Source organism: Bubalus bubalis, chromosome 11 (assembly GCF_019923935.1).
Source record: "Bubalus bubalis isolate 160015118507 breed Murrah chromosome 11, NDDB_SH_1, whole genome shotgun sequence".
Classification (NCBI taxonomy): Eukaryota; Metazoa; Chordata; class Mammalia; order Artiodactyla; family Bovidae; genus Bubalus; species Bubalus bubalis.
Window position 1 is genome coordinate 84,087,852 of NC_059167.1, and position 17,377 is coordinate 84,105,228.

At 34.3% G+C, this 17,377-nt stretch overlaps 1 protein-coding gene across 11 annotated transcripts in view; it reads left to right on the plus strand.

Annotated features, from left to right (window-relative positions):
* MYO9A (myosin IXA) overlaps positions 1–17,377 on the plus strand; it is a 254,505-nt gene that overhangs the window by 158,488 nt on the left and 78,640 nt on the right. For all 11 annotated transcript variants that reach the window (XM_006056922.4, XM_006056915.4, XM_006056918.4 and 8 more), the window contains 5 exons: positions 854–929; positions 4,970–5,113; positions 6,720–6,759; positions 10,707–10,829; positions 15,226–15,306. In XM_006056922.4, coding sequence (XP_006056984.2) covers positions 854–929; positions 4,970–5,113; positions 6,720–6,759; positions 10,707–10,829; positions 15,226–15,306 — 464 coding nt within the window. The remainder of the gene's footprint in view (positions 1–853; positions 930–4,969; positions 5,114–6,719; positions 6,760–10,706; positions 10,830–15,225; positions 15,307–17,377) is intronic.

The window sequence follows — 17,377 nt, forward strand, 5'->3', positions numbered from 1 at the left end:
AGTGGAATTGCTCGATCATGTAGTAGTTCCATTTTAGTTTTTTGAGAAACCTCCATACTGTTTTCACATTGGCTGCACCAATTTATATCCCCATCAGTAGTGTATGAGCACTGCCTTTCTCCACATCCTTGCCAGCACTTACTGTGTTTTTTAATGATAGCCTTTCTGACTGGTGTGAAGTGATGTCTCATTTTGGTTTTGATTTGCATTTCCCTGGTGATTAATGAAGTTGAGCATCTTTTTATGTGCTTGTGAGCCATCTGTGCATCTTCTTTGGGAAAAATGTCTATTCAAATCTTCTACTTATTTTTTAAATTAGAGTTTTAGTTTAAAAAATATTGTTATTTCTGAGGAAGCAATTCATCATCTTTGATTCTCAGTGTCTTTATAAGATTAATTGATTTCTAAAATCTATAATTCATGTCAGCAATATACTATTGCTGAAAAGTGATGCAAATAAATTAAGAATTTTTTGGACACTAAATGATTAAATATTTAATATTAAAATAAGAAAAGAACTTGTATACTTCTAGGCCTTCAGCCCAGTTACCCTTGGATTTCCTAAATATATTTTAATGAGAGAAGAATTTAAAGAATTTATTATTAAATTCCCTAATTGGTTTCATTGTTGACTAAGATTTATAAGTAACAGTCATGGGACTTGATTCATATTTTTATTTAGATATTTCTGATATCGCTTCTCAGCCTTTGGCTAAGATCAAGTGTAGATGTTTCTGATATGTTTAGCAATATTTGCTATTTAAGTATACTAATTTCATTTGATCTTAGAAAAACTGTTTTGTGTTTAGTTTCTGGTAGCACTGATTGAAAATTTTTGCTTTCTATACACTAGATATAACTCGGAAAAATCCCAGAACACCTCTTTCTGATCTCCAGGGCATGAATACTCTAAATGAAAAAAACCAACAGTAAGTATGTTTGGTTTATGTTTTCAAGGAACTACAGAAAAAATAGCTCGAATTCTTAGTAATAATACTTCTGGGGCTTTAAAAATATGAAGAAAATCAGGCCTTTTAAAAAACCTTCTTAAAACTTTTATAAAAGTTGTAATAAGGTTAGAGTTAACAATAGAGTATATTATCCAAGATTGCTTCTGGTAAAATGGTTGTGCAATTAAAAAAAGTTTCCCCAGAATGATTAAAAATGAGTTCATATGTTTTCATTTCTGAGACTTTTCTGGCATTTTGTATCCTTTGCAAAAGTAATGGGTTTTTTGCTTCTTTCGATGGAGAAATCTGACTGGTAAGTAATAACTGAGTAATTTGATTTATATCAAACCATCTGAAACCTTTTCTTTAAACTTTTGCCACATTTAATACTCCAATATCTTTTCTTGATGAATGTGGTAACCACAGCTTACCTTTATTTACCATTTTCAATGAAGAATTCTTGAGTAAAATTTGAAAGTAACAAGTACAAGTAATTTTCTGAGTTTGTAATTAAAACTCCTGTTTCCTTTGCACATACTTTTTTATAAAGATTGTATTTTAAATGAGCAAAAGAACATTGTTTAGTATCTAAAGTTTTCTGGGTACATTTTGAACATCAAGAGAATTGAGCTTCTTAGTGCCCTGGTAAGACACTAAAATTAGGATGATCTATTTAGTATTTAGAATTATGGTTTAACTTCATTGATCAAGTTTTCCATTTTGAGTTACTGTGTCTTTCTAATGTATATTGTCACTTCTCTGCTCCACAACTTTTTTACAACTTTTTATTGCTTATAATAAGAAGTCTTGGTTCACTGTTTTAACCTACAAGAACTTTCCCAGCCCAGGTATCCGACCTCAACTCTACTTATCTTTAATGTCAGCAAATTGAACGATTGAATGACTTACTGTCTTTGTAGTGTATGTATGACAGTTGGCTGCTGACAAAAATCACCATTATATGTGCATGTTAGATTTTACTCAAGAACAAATGAAATCATTAATCTGGTGATCCTATGTACCTTTATTTCAATATACTGGCAGTGTTCTTACCCTGGTCATTAGCGATCCCTAACTTAAGGATCTCATTTTCTTGATTTGTGTAAAAAAAAAAGGAACTGTGACTTGTTGCATTTCCCAAAGCAATTTAATGGTTATAAATTTCCTAATTCCTAATTTGTGGACTTTCTTTCTTTCCTTTTTTTTTTTTTTTTGACTGCTGTGAGTGGCTTGTGGGATCTTAATTCCCCGACTAGGGACTGAACCTGGGCCACCACAGTGAAAGTGCCATATCCTAACCACTGGACCACCAGGGAATTCCCAAGTTTGCGTTTCTTTGTACTGCTTTCAATTTTGGATGTCTGAGGTGATCTGTATGGGCTTCTGTTTTTATACATTAGTTGAAATAGTCTGATATTTTGGTTTAAGATTTATCATTCTGGGTTCAAGCAGCTAACTGAATTTAGGGATTCATGGAAAGACAGTCTAATTTCATAAAGATGTGTGTATGAGCTCATTTATGAGACCCTTCTTCACAGAGAAATTGTTCACACTAGCTTGATTCTTTTCCTTTGCATACAATAAAGGAAGATATTTGGCACTGAAGTCATGTTATCAGGATAAAGCCAGCTAGCAGCAGCTTTAACAGGAGATCCTTCCAGCTCATATTTGTTGTATTGTTGAGTTTATTTTAGACATATTTTAGAGAAAATTGGTGAGAAGATGGAGAGGATAGAAAAACAGATACTTAGAAAATCAAATGAGTCATGAAATTATTAGCTTGTATATACTGAGTAGAGGTTTTTGGACCTTACCTGTGGAATATTCCTAATTAGTCATAAATGTAAGAGTGGAACAACCAATTTGGTGGTGATCTAGGACTAAGAATTGAGGTAAGTCTTTGGCTTAGACAGTAAAGTGTCTGTCTGCAATGCAGGAGACCCGGGTTCAGTCCCTGGGTTGGGAAGATCCCCTGGAGAAGGAAATGGCAGCCCACTCCAGTATTCTTGGCTGGAAAATCCCATGGACGGTGGAGCCTCATAGGCTACTGTCCATGGGGTCACAAAGAGTCGGATAAGACTGAGCGACTTCACTTGTAAAACAAGGAAATGCAAATATAAATCTGTTTTTAGCTGTGTACATTTTCCTTGAGTGAGAGATAAAGGCTTCATTACCTTCCCACTAGTAATGGATAAAGGTTCCAATTTCTCCACATCCTTGTTGTTTTGTTATTGCCTGTCTTAATGGGATTAAAGTAGTATCTCCTTGTAGTTTTGGTTTGTATTTCCCTAATACCTAATCATGTTCAGCATCTTTTTATGTGCTTATTGCTGATATGTGTATCTTTTTTGATGATACACATATTTTGTTTGAGCAAATGTCTACTTTGCCCATAAAATTTTTCTTGTATGTATTCTTCTTTCCATATGTATAAATATAATTGTCTTAAACAAAACCATACCATGCAGCAATACTTTTAGATTTGATAATATATGCAGATAATTTTTTATGCCATTAAATAACTATTCTATGACATGATTTTTAATGACCTTATAGACTCCCTTTGGTGTGGTTATGACATGATTTCTTCATTTATTTCCAATTGTTGGCTGTTTAGGTTGTTTCTAATTTTTTGGTATTCATGAAAATTTTTATAGATAAAATTTTTCATGTTTGATTACTTTCTGTTGTTCTTCGTTAGAAACTTGACCGGGAGGATAGAACAAAGCTATTAAAAGATTTTGAAGATATTGTCCTGGCTATCTAAAAAGTGGTATAATTTAAGTAAAGAACTAATGGGAAAATAAATATTTTAAGGTTATATTCCATTTTTAAATAGTTTCAGAAAGAGTACAAAGGAAATATAGTTTTTAGAGTTCTATGTACCCTTCATTCAGTTTTCCTTAAAAGAATCTTATATAGTAGTAGTACATAATCAAAACCAGGTAAATTACATTGTTTCATTAATATTAACTAGACTATAGTTTTCACCATTTAAAATAAATCTGTGTTTGTATATATGTAGTTTCTTTGCAATTTTATCTCCCTGATGGCTCAGTGGTAAAGAATCCACCTTCCAATGCAGAAAACACGGGTTCAATCCCTGGGTTGGGAAGATCCCCTAGAGAAGGAAATAGCAACCCACTCCAGTGTTCTTGCCTGGCAAATCCCATGACAGAGGAGCCTGGTGGGCTACAGTCCATGGGGTCCCAATAGAGTCAGACACCACTTAGTGACTAAACAACAGCAACGTAGATTTGTGTAAGCAGCACCACAGTCAGCGTGCAGAACTCTTTCATCATCATAAAAGAATTAATTCATACTGCTTATTTGTATTCTTTTTCTTCCACGTCCCTTTCCTGTCTCTGGCAACCACTAACCTGTTCTTCATTTCTATAGTTTTATTGTTTTGATAATGTTATATACATCAAATTTTATGGTATGAAACTGTCCTCTGCCTTCTTAGGTTCAATGGCTATAGGCCTGTAAATTAAACTAATGAAAGACAGTTAACAGGGAAAAAAGCAAACAGTTTTTATTTCTATTTTACATACATTGAATATTCTCAGAAAAGAAGTGAAACTCAAAGAAGTGGTTATGCTCGGGCTAATATATACTTTTTAAAGGATAGGGATTTTGGACCTGAAACAAAGACAAAAGACATGACGTATCTTATGATACATTATGTTATTTACTGATTGTTAAATGGTACGGTTAGCTATATGGTGTGCTCATCATGTACTTTTGAATGTGAATGTGGTAGAATCCTAGAAATATTTGGTTATGAGAGACTAAAAGATTAGCCAAATTGATCAGTAATCTCTTTGATAAAACCATTTTCTGCTGGTTTAGCATTTTTTCTGAATTTTAACTTTAGTGTTTAAAGCTTTGTTTAAATTTTTTAAGTAAAGTTAAGTTTTAACTTCAGTGTTTAAAGCTTTGTTTTATTTTTAAAAGAAATTTCTGGAATGTTAGGGATGTCTCAATTAAGGAAATTGTACTGTATTTAATTTTTACAGTGAAACATTTGATTTTGCCTGGAATGGCAGAACTGGGATTCGCCAGAGTAAACTATCAAGTAACACCTCCTTGCTTGATAAAGATGGGATATTCGCTAATTCAGCTAGCAGCAAACTGTTGGAGAGAGCCCATGGGATTCTCACGTTAGTATTGTTCAACAATATCACTTGCCTTTTTTTTATAACTGATTTAAATTTTCTGTCTAAAAAAGAAGAGAGGTAATTGTGAAACATTATTTTCATGAGTGGAATTTTAAGTGAAACAAGATTGAAAAGTAGTCAGAATTCAGAACTGTGACAGTCTCATGTATTATAAGGCTGGTATTTGTTTATTTGTTTTCATCTTACTAGGAGGTCATTATACTTAAGGAGATGATTCTTTGTTGCTCTTTTACAGACTCTACATCCAGAGAGAGCAAATACTGTTAGCTTTTTTTTAGGATTCCTAGTTTTTAACTGCAGTTGCCCTTTAATTCTGGCAGTCTTAACAAGTTGGGCAGGTAAATCTCTTACGAAATGGTGAATGGAACCACATACAGTTGACCATTCAACACTGCATGGGTTAGAGGTGCCAACCTTCTACACAGTGGAAAATTTGTGTGTTTCTTATAGTCAGCCCTCCATATCCACTGCTCCTCAGTATCTGTGATTCCACATCCACAGATTCAGCCAATGTCATATCAAGTACTACTGTTGTAGTTCATGTTGAAAGACCTCCATGTGTAACTGGACCCTTACAGTCTAAACTCGTGTTGTTCAAGGGGCACCTGTATGGTGATACATAATACTTGCCAAAACCTGCTGTTTCTCCTTACCTGATGTAGAACTGGTTTCAGGATATAGGTATTAACCATGCATGGTAGACCAGTAAAAAGTTCTTACCTACCCATATCAATATATTTAAAACACTTCCAAAGCATATTTTTTGACCATTAGCTAGAAGTGTGACTGGATTATGTTTCTTAATCCCTAAGTCATCTCTTAACAGTGTTAATAGGCTCAATTTATATGTCATGCTACATTCCAGAATTGTGAATAAACTCATTTAATCCTCACAGCAACTCTGTGAGGTTGATAGTATTATCATTCTTACATTGTCTTCCATTATCATTTTTTTACTGTTACATAATGAAACCAAGTTTTAAAGAGAATAAAATCATACCTTGGTAGGTGATAGAGCTCAGATTCAACAAGCCCAGGTCTTCCTGATTCCCCAGCCCATGTTCATAAGCACTGGGTTTTATTCCTTTTTTGTAGCCATTAAAAAAAAAAAAAAAAAAAGGTTTGATTGAAGTGTGATATTGAATTATGAATAAGGAATAAAAGAGCAGAGCAGAATTTATAGTTTCTGAAAATGGAAGATCATAAGTCTTAGTGAAAAGTACATTTTAATAATTCATGAAATTAGGCATCTTTTTAAGTTTAAAATGACAGAAACAAAGCCTCTGTAGGTTAAGAATGCAGAGCCCTGTTAGGGTCCAAAAGAAAATGAAACTTGAGCTTTGAATCTACATTATGTTACTGATCATCAGGCTCAGTCTGTTTGTACCTGTATTATGGAGCAGGCATGTCTTTACTTTGCTTATCCTTCCTTCCCAAAGGTGCCTGCTTAGTTGAATTAGACAGTGTTTTCATTTAAAGGACCTATAACTTGTAAGTGGGTATATATTGTTCTTTTTGTAGAGAACTTGAAATTCATCTTTCCGATGTTGTTTTTTTTTTTCTTCTAACGTAAGATTTGTCTCCATAGGAGAAACAAAAATTTCAAATCCAAACCTGGGCTTCCAAAGGTGAGTATAATGAAAATATTTTTTCCTTTGTGCCTCACTTCATGATTTTTTTTTTTATTATTCATGCAAACAATCTTTAGAAATCATAAATAAGAAATCCCTTATTTGTACCCAAAATACACATTGTGTATGTTCAGTTAAAACCATTTTAGAAATAATGCTGGATGTTATTATGAAATGGCAAAGCTTAATGCTGGTAAATATTTGTGATATATCTCACTTTCTAGTGTTTGAAAAGCTTCTGAATATAGATGTAAATTTTTGTTGAGTAATTGCCTCTGCATAGATTTTTTTCATTTCTCCTTAAATTAGGTTAAGGAGACATTCTGAATTTTATCTAGTTAAAAACTTTTAAATTTTATCTGATTTAAAAATAATTTCTGTCATCATCATTAACATTAGTTAGCCTGGTTTTTCTGTAAAGGTCCAGTTAGACTTGGCAGGCTCATCTGGTCTGGGTTATAACTACTTGGCTCTGCTGTCATAGCACAAATGCAGCTGTAGACAATATGTAACTGAATGACTGTGACTGTATTCCAATAAAACTTTATTTATGGATACTGAAACTTGAATTTCATATAAGTTTTTTCAACCATAGAAATCTTATAAAAACAATGGGCATAATTTGACCCAGGACTTGTAATTTGCTTACTCTAATCTGCTTGCCAAAATGTTTATTAGATTTACTAAAGAACAGTCTTAGAGTTTTTCTTTCTCTTGTGCCCTTCCAAAGGAGTCCTGTCATTAACTTTGTTAATGAACATAATTCAAAAATTTTAAAAGAACTGAAAAAGGGCTGTTTATTCTCAAAATTCTCTAGTTTAAGAAACAAGAAAATGAATCGGTAGTTTTCCTTCTACTTGAGTTGCCTTATATTTCCAAAGAAAATTGAATGCATTGCTGATGTGGTTTGTGGTAGTGGCAAATGTGTTTTAAACCATAAAGAAAATTTACTGAGTGGTTTGTGATTATGCTCTTATCATGAAAAATTTTATGTAGAGAGGAGAGGAGACCATACCTGTTCTTTGTCAAATATTTGTTATTGTTCATTTCCTTCACTGTCTCATTAGCCTTTTAGTATTTTGAATGCCACCTGTGGATCTAGTGTTTGCCCTGTTCTTTTCATTCTCTTCAGATGGATAACTTTTTTTAAATTGAACTATTGATTTAAAATGTATTAATTTCTGCTGTATAGCAGAGTGACTTCTTATATCTATATATACACTGTTTTGTAACTTCTTAAACTTCATATGATAGTCAACAAGAATATGTTAGATACATCTGAAGTCAATAATACCATTCAGTTATCAATCACAGGAATCCCATCTATTTCTCAATTTTTTTAAATTAAATATAGCTAATTTTTTGTTTATTTTAGTGTCTTATGTATTCTTTTTTTTAATATAAATTTATTTATTTTAATTGGAGGCTAATTACTTGACAATATTGTATTGGTTTTGCCATACATTGACATGAATCCGCCACAGGTATACATGTCTTGTGTATTCAAGTACATATATTTAATATTAGAGAGGCAACATAGTCTCTGAGAGTATAGACCTTGGAGTAAAACTGACCTACATTCAAATGATGGATCTGTTGTTACTTGCTCTCTGATCTTTGGAGTAAATTCTCTAACTTGTCTTAACTTCTGTCTCTTCATTTGTGATGTGGGGGGTAATATACGTTAGGATGAAATATATATATTTGGTATGTGCATGATTATTGTTGTTGTTGCTAAGTCGTGTCCAACTCTTTTGTGACCCCGTGAACTGTAGTGTACCAGGCTCCTCTGTCCATGGGTTTTCCCAGGCAAGAATCCTGGAGTGGAAAAAAAAAAAGAATCCTGGAGTAGGTTGCCATTTCCTACTCCAAAGGATCTTCCTGGCCCAGGGATCAAACCTCTGTCTCCTGCATTGGCAGCATGTGTTCACCACTGAGCCACCAGGGCAGCCCATGTGCATGATTAGTATTCAGTAAATAATTATTTTCTTCATATTTTCTACCAAAATGTTAGAGTTGAATTTGTGGCTTATATGTGTACATACATGTATGTATAATGTGTAGTTTGATTAGTAACCTCACTCTTCATGCATGACCACAGGAAAAACCATAGCCTTGACTAGATGGACCTTTGTTGGCAAAGTAATGTCTCTGCTTTTGAATATGCTATCTAGGTTGGTCATAACTTTCCTTCCAAGGAGTAAGCGTCTTTTAATTTCATGGCTGCAGTCCCCATCTGCAGTGATTTTGTAGCCCCCCAAAATAAAGTCTGACACTGTTTCCACTGTTTCCCCATCTATTTCCCATGAACTGATGGGACCAGATGCCATGATCTTCATTTTCTGAATGTTGAGCTTTAAGCCAACTTTTTCACTCTCCACTTTCACTTTCATCAAGAGGCTTTTGAGTTCCTCTTCACTTTCTGCCATAAGAGTGGTGTTATCTGCATATCTGAGGTTATTGATATTTCTCCCGGCAATCTTGATTCCACCCTGTGTTTCTTCCAGTCCAGCGTTTCTCATGATGTACTCTGCATAGAAGTTAAATAAGCAGGGTGACAATATACAGCCTTGACGTACTCCTTTTCCTATTTGGAACCAGTCTGTTGTTCCATGTCTAGTTCTAACTGTTGCTTGCTGACCTGCATACAAAAGACAGATCAGGTGGTCTGGTATTCCCATCTCTTTCAGAATTTTCCACAGTTTATTGTGATGCACACAGTCAAAGGCTTTGGCATAGTCAGTAAAGCAGAAATAGATGTTTTTCTGGAACTCTCTTGCTTTTTCCATGATCCAGCGGATGTTGGCAATTTGATCTCTGGTGCCTCTGCCTTTTCTAAAACCAGCTTGAACATCTGGAAGTTCATGGTTCACATATTGCTGAAGCCTGGCTTGGAGAATTTTGAGCATTACTTTGCTAGCATGTGAGATGAGTGCAATTGTGTGGTAGTTTGAGCATTCTTTGGCATTGCCTTTCTTTGGGATTGGAATGGAAACTGACCTTTTCCAGTCCTGTGGCCACTGCTGAGTTTTCCAAATGTGCTGGCATATTGAGTGCAGCACTTTCATAGCATCATCTTTCAGGATTTGGAATAGCTCAACTGGAATTCCATCACCTCCACTAGCTTTGTTCGTAGTGATGCTTTCTAAGGCCCACTTCGCATTCCAGGATGTCTGGCTCTAGGTCAGTGATCACACCATCGTGATTATCTGGGTTGTGAAGATCTTTTTTGTACAGTTCTTCTGTGTATTCTTGCCACCTCTTCTTAATATCTTCTGCTTCTGTTAGGTCCATACCATTTCTGTCCTTTATCGAGCCCATCTTTGCATGAATTGTTCCACTGGTAGCTCTAATTTTCTTGAAGAAATCTCTAGACTTTCCCATTTTATTGTTTTCCTCTATTTCTTTGCATTGATCACTGTGGAAGGCTTTCTTATCTCTCCTTGTTATCCTTTGGAACTCCGCATTCAAATGGGTGTATCTTTCCTTTTCTCCCTTGCCTTTTGCTTCTCTTCTCACAGCTATTTGTAAGTCCTCCTCAGACAGCCATTTGTCTTTTTGCATTTCTTTTCCTTGTGGGTGGTATTGATCCCTGCCTCCTGTACAGTGTCACGAACCTCTGTCCATAATTCTTCAGGCACTCTGTCTTATCAGATCTAATCCCTTGAATCTGCCTTGGTTAGACCTTCCCAGTTTAATGTGTGGGAATTGTGGAACTTAAATCACATCCAGAACCTGAGATGTAAGAGTCTGAGAAATGCAGTTTCTTTTTAGCTGATCAACATTGCAAGAAAGCAGAAGATGGGTAGAGTGGATATTGAATATTAATCTCTCATATTCACCACAGTCATACATAGGAATAATAAATACTGGCTTATAACTTTGTTTTTCCTATTTTTAGATCAATTTATGTGAAGAATTTGATTTTTCCCCCTGTTTTTCAGCATTTGCTAGAAGTAAAGTCTTTAAAGCATCTGACAAGATTGACCATACAGGATCGCATTACCAAGTCTCTTCTTCATTTGCACAAGAAGAAGAAACCTCCCAGCATCAGTGCTCAGTTTCAGGTTGTTTCCTATTTACTTTTTTTCCCTTTTATTTTTAACAAAGAGGAATCTGTTTTGTTCAGTTTGAAATCATAAGGTCAAAGTGATCTGCAAGATTCATGTGACTAAAAAGTTATAGTAGAATGGTCCCTTTGGTTGGAAGTACCAAAGATGGGAGAAAAATCAGGTGCTTTTGTTCATCTCTGGGTAGTACGTATCCCAAAGAGGAATTTGTTATATTCAACTTGAAGAGAAAAGCACCAGAAAGTTGACTGCCCAGATGTGGCACTGTTAACACAATGATGTATGTTTTTTTCTCTGTATATTTAAACCTCATGCTACTGCCATCGTTATTTAACTAAATGGAATTGTAAGATTTTTCTTGACTTTTTATTTTAGTTTTGTATATATAGGAATCTAGATAATCTTATTATGACTGTGCATTTAGGAATAAATATCATAATAAATTAACCAAATCACCTCCAGAATTAATTTCAAAATACTCTTCATTTTTCCTGTTCTTATCAGATTATCTCTAATATTCTGTTCATTTGCTAGATATTTATGAAAATGAGCTGAAAATCTGAAGGGTAATGGTATTTTAGATAATTTTATTCTACCTTGTGCTTTATCACTCACAGAAGCAGTACTAACTAAAGCATTGTTAACTAAAAATTTCTTTATCTACTGATAGCTATATTTCTATTTTTTAGCACTTTTTTAGTGCTCCTTTTTAATCCAGGATATCTAAATGTAAATTATCTACTAACATGTCACTGGATATGATCTTGTTTGATTTATATAAGCATAGTCCTTCAACCTATAAGCTATAAATGTCATTTTATTTTAGAGAATTCACCATAGGCCGAGAGAGAATTTTGATTCTATAAAAGCTACTTGGTCAAATGTTTTTTCTTCAAAAAATAAAAAACAAAAAACAAGATTTAAGAGCCAAATAACTTACTAGGTCCTAATAAAGTTAAAGGAAAGACAATTGAATATATGTTGGAAGCTCTGCCATGAATTTTACACAAACCTTCTTAAATCACACTCCTATGGGTTAATGGTATTTGATTATTTAAAAAGAGAGAGGTGTTGTTTGGCCTTATTTATCTAAGGAAGCATTAGTCTCCTTTGCGTGATTAGTAAGAGTAGAACTATTAAGCTCTTATGTCCTTTGTTTTATCATCTTGGTTCTTTTACAGGTGCCTCTTTATCAAACTCAGTTTTTAATCTGAAGAATACTCGTTACAGCTACTACAATAAAAGATTAATTATAGTCCTATAATGTCCCTTAAAATCCCTCAAATTCAGGAATTATGGATATTTTCAAATTATATTCATGTATTGTATTTAACATTTACAAAGAGTCATCTCTAATGTTTCTAATACGTTATTAAATATTGTAAGAGTAATGAATTAATTTTTCTAAACTTTTTATTATTTAGAAAATACAGTGAACAAAAGCAAAGTCATTTACCATCCAGAAACATAATGATGAATGTACTACCTTTTCCATATGCCTTATTAAATATTTATACATATGCATTATCTATTTTTCCTCCAATTCTGTGAGATAAATACCATCATTCTTATTGTACAGATGAGGAAATTAGAAGTGATGGAGATAGATGGCAGCCAGATGTCTGTGACCTCACACCCTTTTTGTGAATGAATGTTTATTTTCATCAAAGTGAAATTGTAGAACTCATGAAGGATTAACTGATATAGGAATTGCCCTTCTATTATGAACATCTAGAAAACTAGGCAAAAGGTAAAAATAGAGTGTTTTTAGTTATCAGACAATAAGCATTACAGGATTATGATCCCTGAGAAAAGGGAAATAAATGAGGCAAGTCCCAGGTTACTGCACAAAGATAGTTTGCTGTAGCCCAGGGAGAGGGAGCCCAAACAGATGCAAAAGGTTTTGCTCTGAACCTACCCTCACAAAGCTTAATAAAAGTAAGTCTTGAAAGACTCAAAATGATCCAGTGTAACTCAACCCCAGGGGCAACTGTCTGTTGCTCTTTAAAGAAATACAGCAAAATCAAAGAATATAAAATCACTCCAGTGTCCAATCTGAAATTATTAGGCATGTGAAGAATCAGGGAAAGAACCACCCATAACAAGACAGAAAAATTAATCATTAGATTGTAAAAATAACAGAGATGATGGAAATAGTAGATGAGGATCTCAAATAGCTATTATAAACCATATAAGTATGTCCAGAGATATAAGAAAAACGTGCATAATAATGAGATAAAAATAGAAGATAGGAAAAAGACTCAAATGATTAATCATTTCAGAGATTAAAATTGTAATATTTGGAAATGAGATAAACTAGTTGGGATTAGTGCCGGTATTGGAACTAAGCCCTCTAATTAGTGATTTAGAGTTTACATTTACTTTAAAATGCAGAGATGTGTAATAAACAATGATGGGGAAAAAAATGAAAAAAGCATTAGTAGCTTGTGGGAAAATATTAAGTCATTGAACATAGATGTAATTGACATCTAAGAAGGAAAGGCAAAAGAGGGGAATACAGAAAAAATTTTGAAGAAATAGCAACAAAAATATTTTCTGATTTTTATGAATAATAAAAGCTCAAATATCAAAGAATCTCAACAAATCCCAAGCAAAACACCCCCCCGCCAAGCATATCAAGACACATCCCATCAAATTGCTAAAGCCAGTTAAAAAAAGAAAATTTTAAATACAACCAAAGACAAAAAGATGATATTTATGTTCTATGAAATGAAAATAAGAATAACAGTATGTTTCTCATCATAAACTATGAAAACCAGAGTTCAAGAGTAGTATTTTTAAAAGCCTGAAAGAAAAAAAAAAAATCGTCACTCTAAAATTCTCTGCACAAGTGAGTAATGAAGTTTAGAGACCTTTTTAGACAAACAAAAGTTGAGAGATTTCAGTTCCAGGAAATCTACAATATAAGAATGCTAAATTTGGGATAAAAATAATGAGAAAACCACAGAATTTGGATCTATACAAAACATTAAGATTGCCAGAATGACAGAATGTAACTATAAAAAGTTTTTTCTTCTTTGAACCTTTAAAAAAAGATAATTGATTGTAGAAGACAAAAATAATAGTATGTTGTAAGATACAAATAAGACATATGACAAAGTAGCACAAAAGAAGGGAGGAGCTAAATGTAAGTTTATACTGTTGTAACTTTTTATATAGTCAAAGGGGAAGGGAAAATTTTAAAAGTATTTTAAAAATAAATGAGAATAAAGCATCAAAATTTGTGCAGTGCAGCTGAAGTAGTATTCCAAGGTTAATTTATAACAATAAATTCTCTTATTAGAAAAAGTAAAAGCCTCACGTCAGTAATCTAAGGTTCTACCCTAGAAAACTAGAAAAACAAGAACATTAAACCCAAAGCAAACAGTAGTGAAATTATAAAGTAGAATCATCAATGAAATGAAAAGCAGAAAAATAATAAGAGAAAACCCAATGAAATAAAAAAGCTGGTTCTTTGAAAATATCAGAAAATTTATAAACCTCCTGTTAGACTAACCTGGAAAAAACAGGCAAAGTACAAATAATCATCATCAGGAATGGAAGAGGGAACATCGTTACATACTTAAAGGTTAAAATTGAAACAGGAGACTACTACCTTCCTGGATATTCTACTGCAGGAGTCCCCAACCTCTGAGATCTAATGCCTGATGATCTGAGGTGGAGCTGATGTCATGATAATAGAAATAAAGTGCACAACCAGTGTAATGCACTTGAATCATCCTGAAACTATCCCCCTCCCGCCCTGCTCCAGTTCATGGAAAAACTGTCTTCCATGAACCTGGTCCTTTGTGTCAGAAAGGTTGGGGACTGCTGCCCTACTGAATGGTTTTCCCAAAGTTGCTTTCTAATACTGCATGCATTTGAATAAAATTGTTTCATGAATTCTGAAGAAAAGTAAAAAATTTATTGTAGACTTGTGTAGTTGCTAAGTCATGTCCAACTCTTTGGGACCCCGAGGACTATAACCTGCGAGGCTCCTCTATCCATAGGATTTCCCAGGCAAGAATACTGGAGTAGATTGCCATTTCCTTTTCCAGGGGATCTTCCCAAACCGGGGATTGAAACATTGCCTGCTTGGCAGGTGGATTCTTTACCATATAGCCACCTGCAAAGCCCCCATTATATATTTAGATGACTTTAAAATTATTTGCAGTATTTACCATTGCCAGTCTCTCAGCTGTAAGGTTAAACTGCCATCCTTGTCCTTAACTGGCCTCAGTTTAATCAGTATGGCATTGTACACATTTGCTTTTTAGAAGCAAACCTGGTTCTGTGTTTATCACTTGTTTTTGCATATTTTACCAACATCATAAATCATTTGTTTCCAGTTTGGAATGAGAGACAGTGCTAACTATATTGCTTTGTATTGCAGGCGTCATTAAGCAAGCTGATGGAAACACTTGGTCAAGCAGAACCGTATTTTGTAAAATGCATTCGCTCTAATGCTGAAAAGGTAAGAACGTCTCTTAAATGAGAGCTTCTAGCTCAGCTTACTTCAAACCAAACTTTAAATTCGTTCTAAGGAGGATATGTGGAAGTGAAGAGCTGTTTATAATCTTTATAAGGAAAACAGTGTTCTGAATTTTCTATGGATATCCTTCTAATTTCCTCACTTACCTGCCTATGAACTATTTATATGAGCTCAATTTAGCATTTTCTAAAATTTAGCATCTGCTACATGTAGAAGCAAAAATCTCTTGAAATTCCATTATACAAAATAATTTTTTGCAACTTTTGTTACCCTAAATTAATCTCTTGTTCAGATATAAGGTATTAATCCATCACTCTTAAAGAACTTGCCTGGCATTTTTCATGTTTAGATTCTTGTCTCTTTAAAATAGGTTACTGTGGACATTTTTTATTTCCTTCTTTTATGTGACAGTTCCCCTAATTAGAGCTTTGCAAAATATGTCTATTAAGTGTAAACATTTGTCATCTTTATGTCCATCATAGGAAAAAAAAGTTCCAGCCCAAACTTCTGAAATGTAGTAGGAAATTAGGTTCAGCTTTCTTAATTCTTAAGAAGCAGTCTCCAGCTTTGCCAGTTACAAGTTTTGTGGTCTTAAATGAGTTGCATGACTTCTCTGTGCCTTAAATAATTTCATCTGTGTAAGAATATACTGTAATTGTAGGACAACTCATAAGTGTTTCATGAGTACATGAGAAAAAACCTATGTAGTACTCAGAATGTTCCTGGCCCCTACTAAGTGCTTAGTAAATGTTAGCTATTCCTTAATGATTGGTTCTTTTATGGTGGCAAAAAGGGAAACTGTTTTATTTACAGTTAAAGAGAAATTTGGGCCCCTGTTATTGAGACCTTGTTCTACAAAGAGTTCAATTAATAAGGTATTTAAGGACACAGAATAAGTGCTAAATAAATGTTAACTGCTATTATTATTTAACATAAGCTGCCCACTTGACTTTTCTCTTGACAGTTGGTATACCCTATCTTTCTGCAGGAAAATGTTTGGGATTTCCTTAGTGGAAAATTGAAGATGGTATTTAGAAAATAAGGAGAAATACCAGAAATTTCAAATACATCTTCTTTTGAATGTCTAAAAACACACCTAAGAGATACCTAGGAGTGACTGCTGATGAGGGACTATAGGAATTTTTTATTTTCCAGGGTGTCTTACAGGATTCTGAAAAAGGTGGGCATACCAGACCACCTGATCTGCCTCTTGAGAAATTTGTATGCAGGTCAGGAAGCAACAGTTAGAACTGGACATGGAACAACAGACTGGTTCCAAATAGGAAAAGGAGTATGTCAAGGCTGTATATTGTCACCCTGCTTATTTAACTTATATGCAGAGTACATCATGAGAAATGCTGGGCTGGAGGAAGCATAAGCTGGAGTCAAGATTGCCGGGAGAAATATCAATAACCTCAGATATGCAGATGACACCACCCTTATGGCAGAAAGTGAAGGAGAACTAATGAGCCTCTGGATGAAAGTGAAAGTTGAGAGTGAAAAAGTTGGCTTAAAGCTCAACATTCAGAAAACGAAGATCATGGCATCTGGTCCCATCGCTTCATGGCAGATAGATGGGGAAACAGCGGGAACAGTGGCTGACTTTATTTTTCTGGGCTCCAAAATCACTGCAGATGGTGACTGCAGCCATGAAATTAAAAGATGCTTACTCCTTGGAAGGAAAGTTATGACCAACCTAGACAGCATATTAAAAAGCAGAGACAAAAAAAAAAAAAAAAAAAAGCAGAGACATTACTTTGCCAACAAAGGTCTGTCTTGTCAAGGCTATGGTTTTTCCAGTGGTCATGTATGGATGTGAAAGTTGGACTGTGAAGAAAGCTGAGCGCTGAAGAATTGATGCTTTCGATCTGTGGTGTTGGAGAAGACTCTTGAGAGTCCCTTGGACTGCAAGGAGATCCAACCAGTACATCCTAAAGGAGATCAGTCCTGGGTGTTCATTGGAAGGACTGATGTTGAAGCTGAAACTCCAATACTTTGGCCACCTGATGTGAAGAGCTGACTCACTGGAAAAGACCCTGATGCTGGGAAAGAT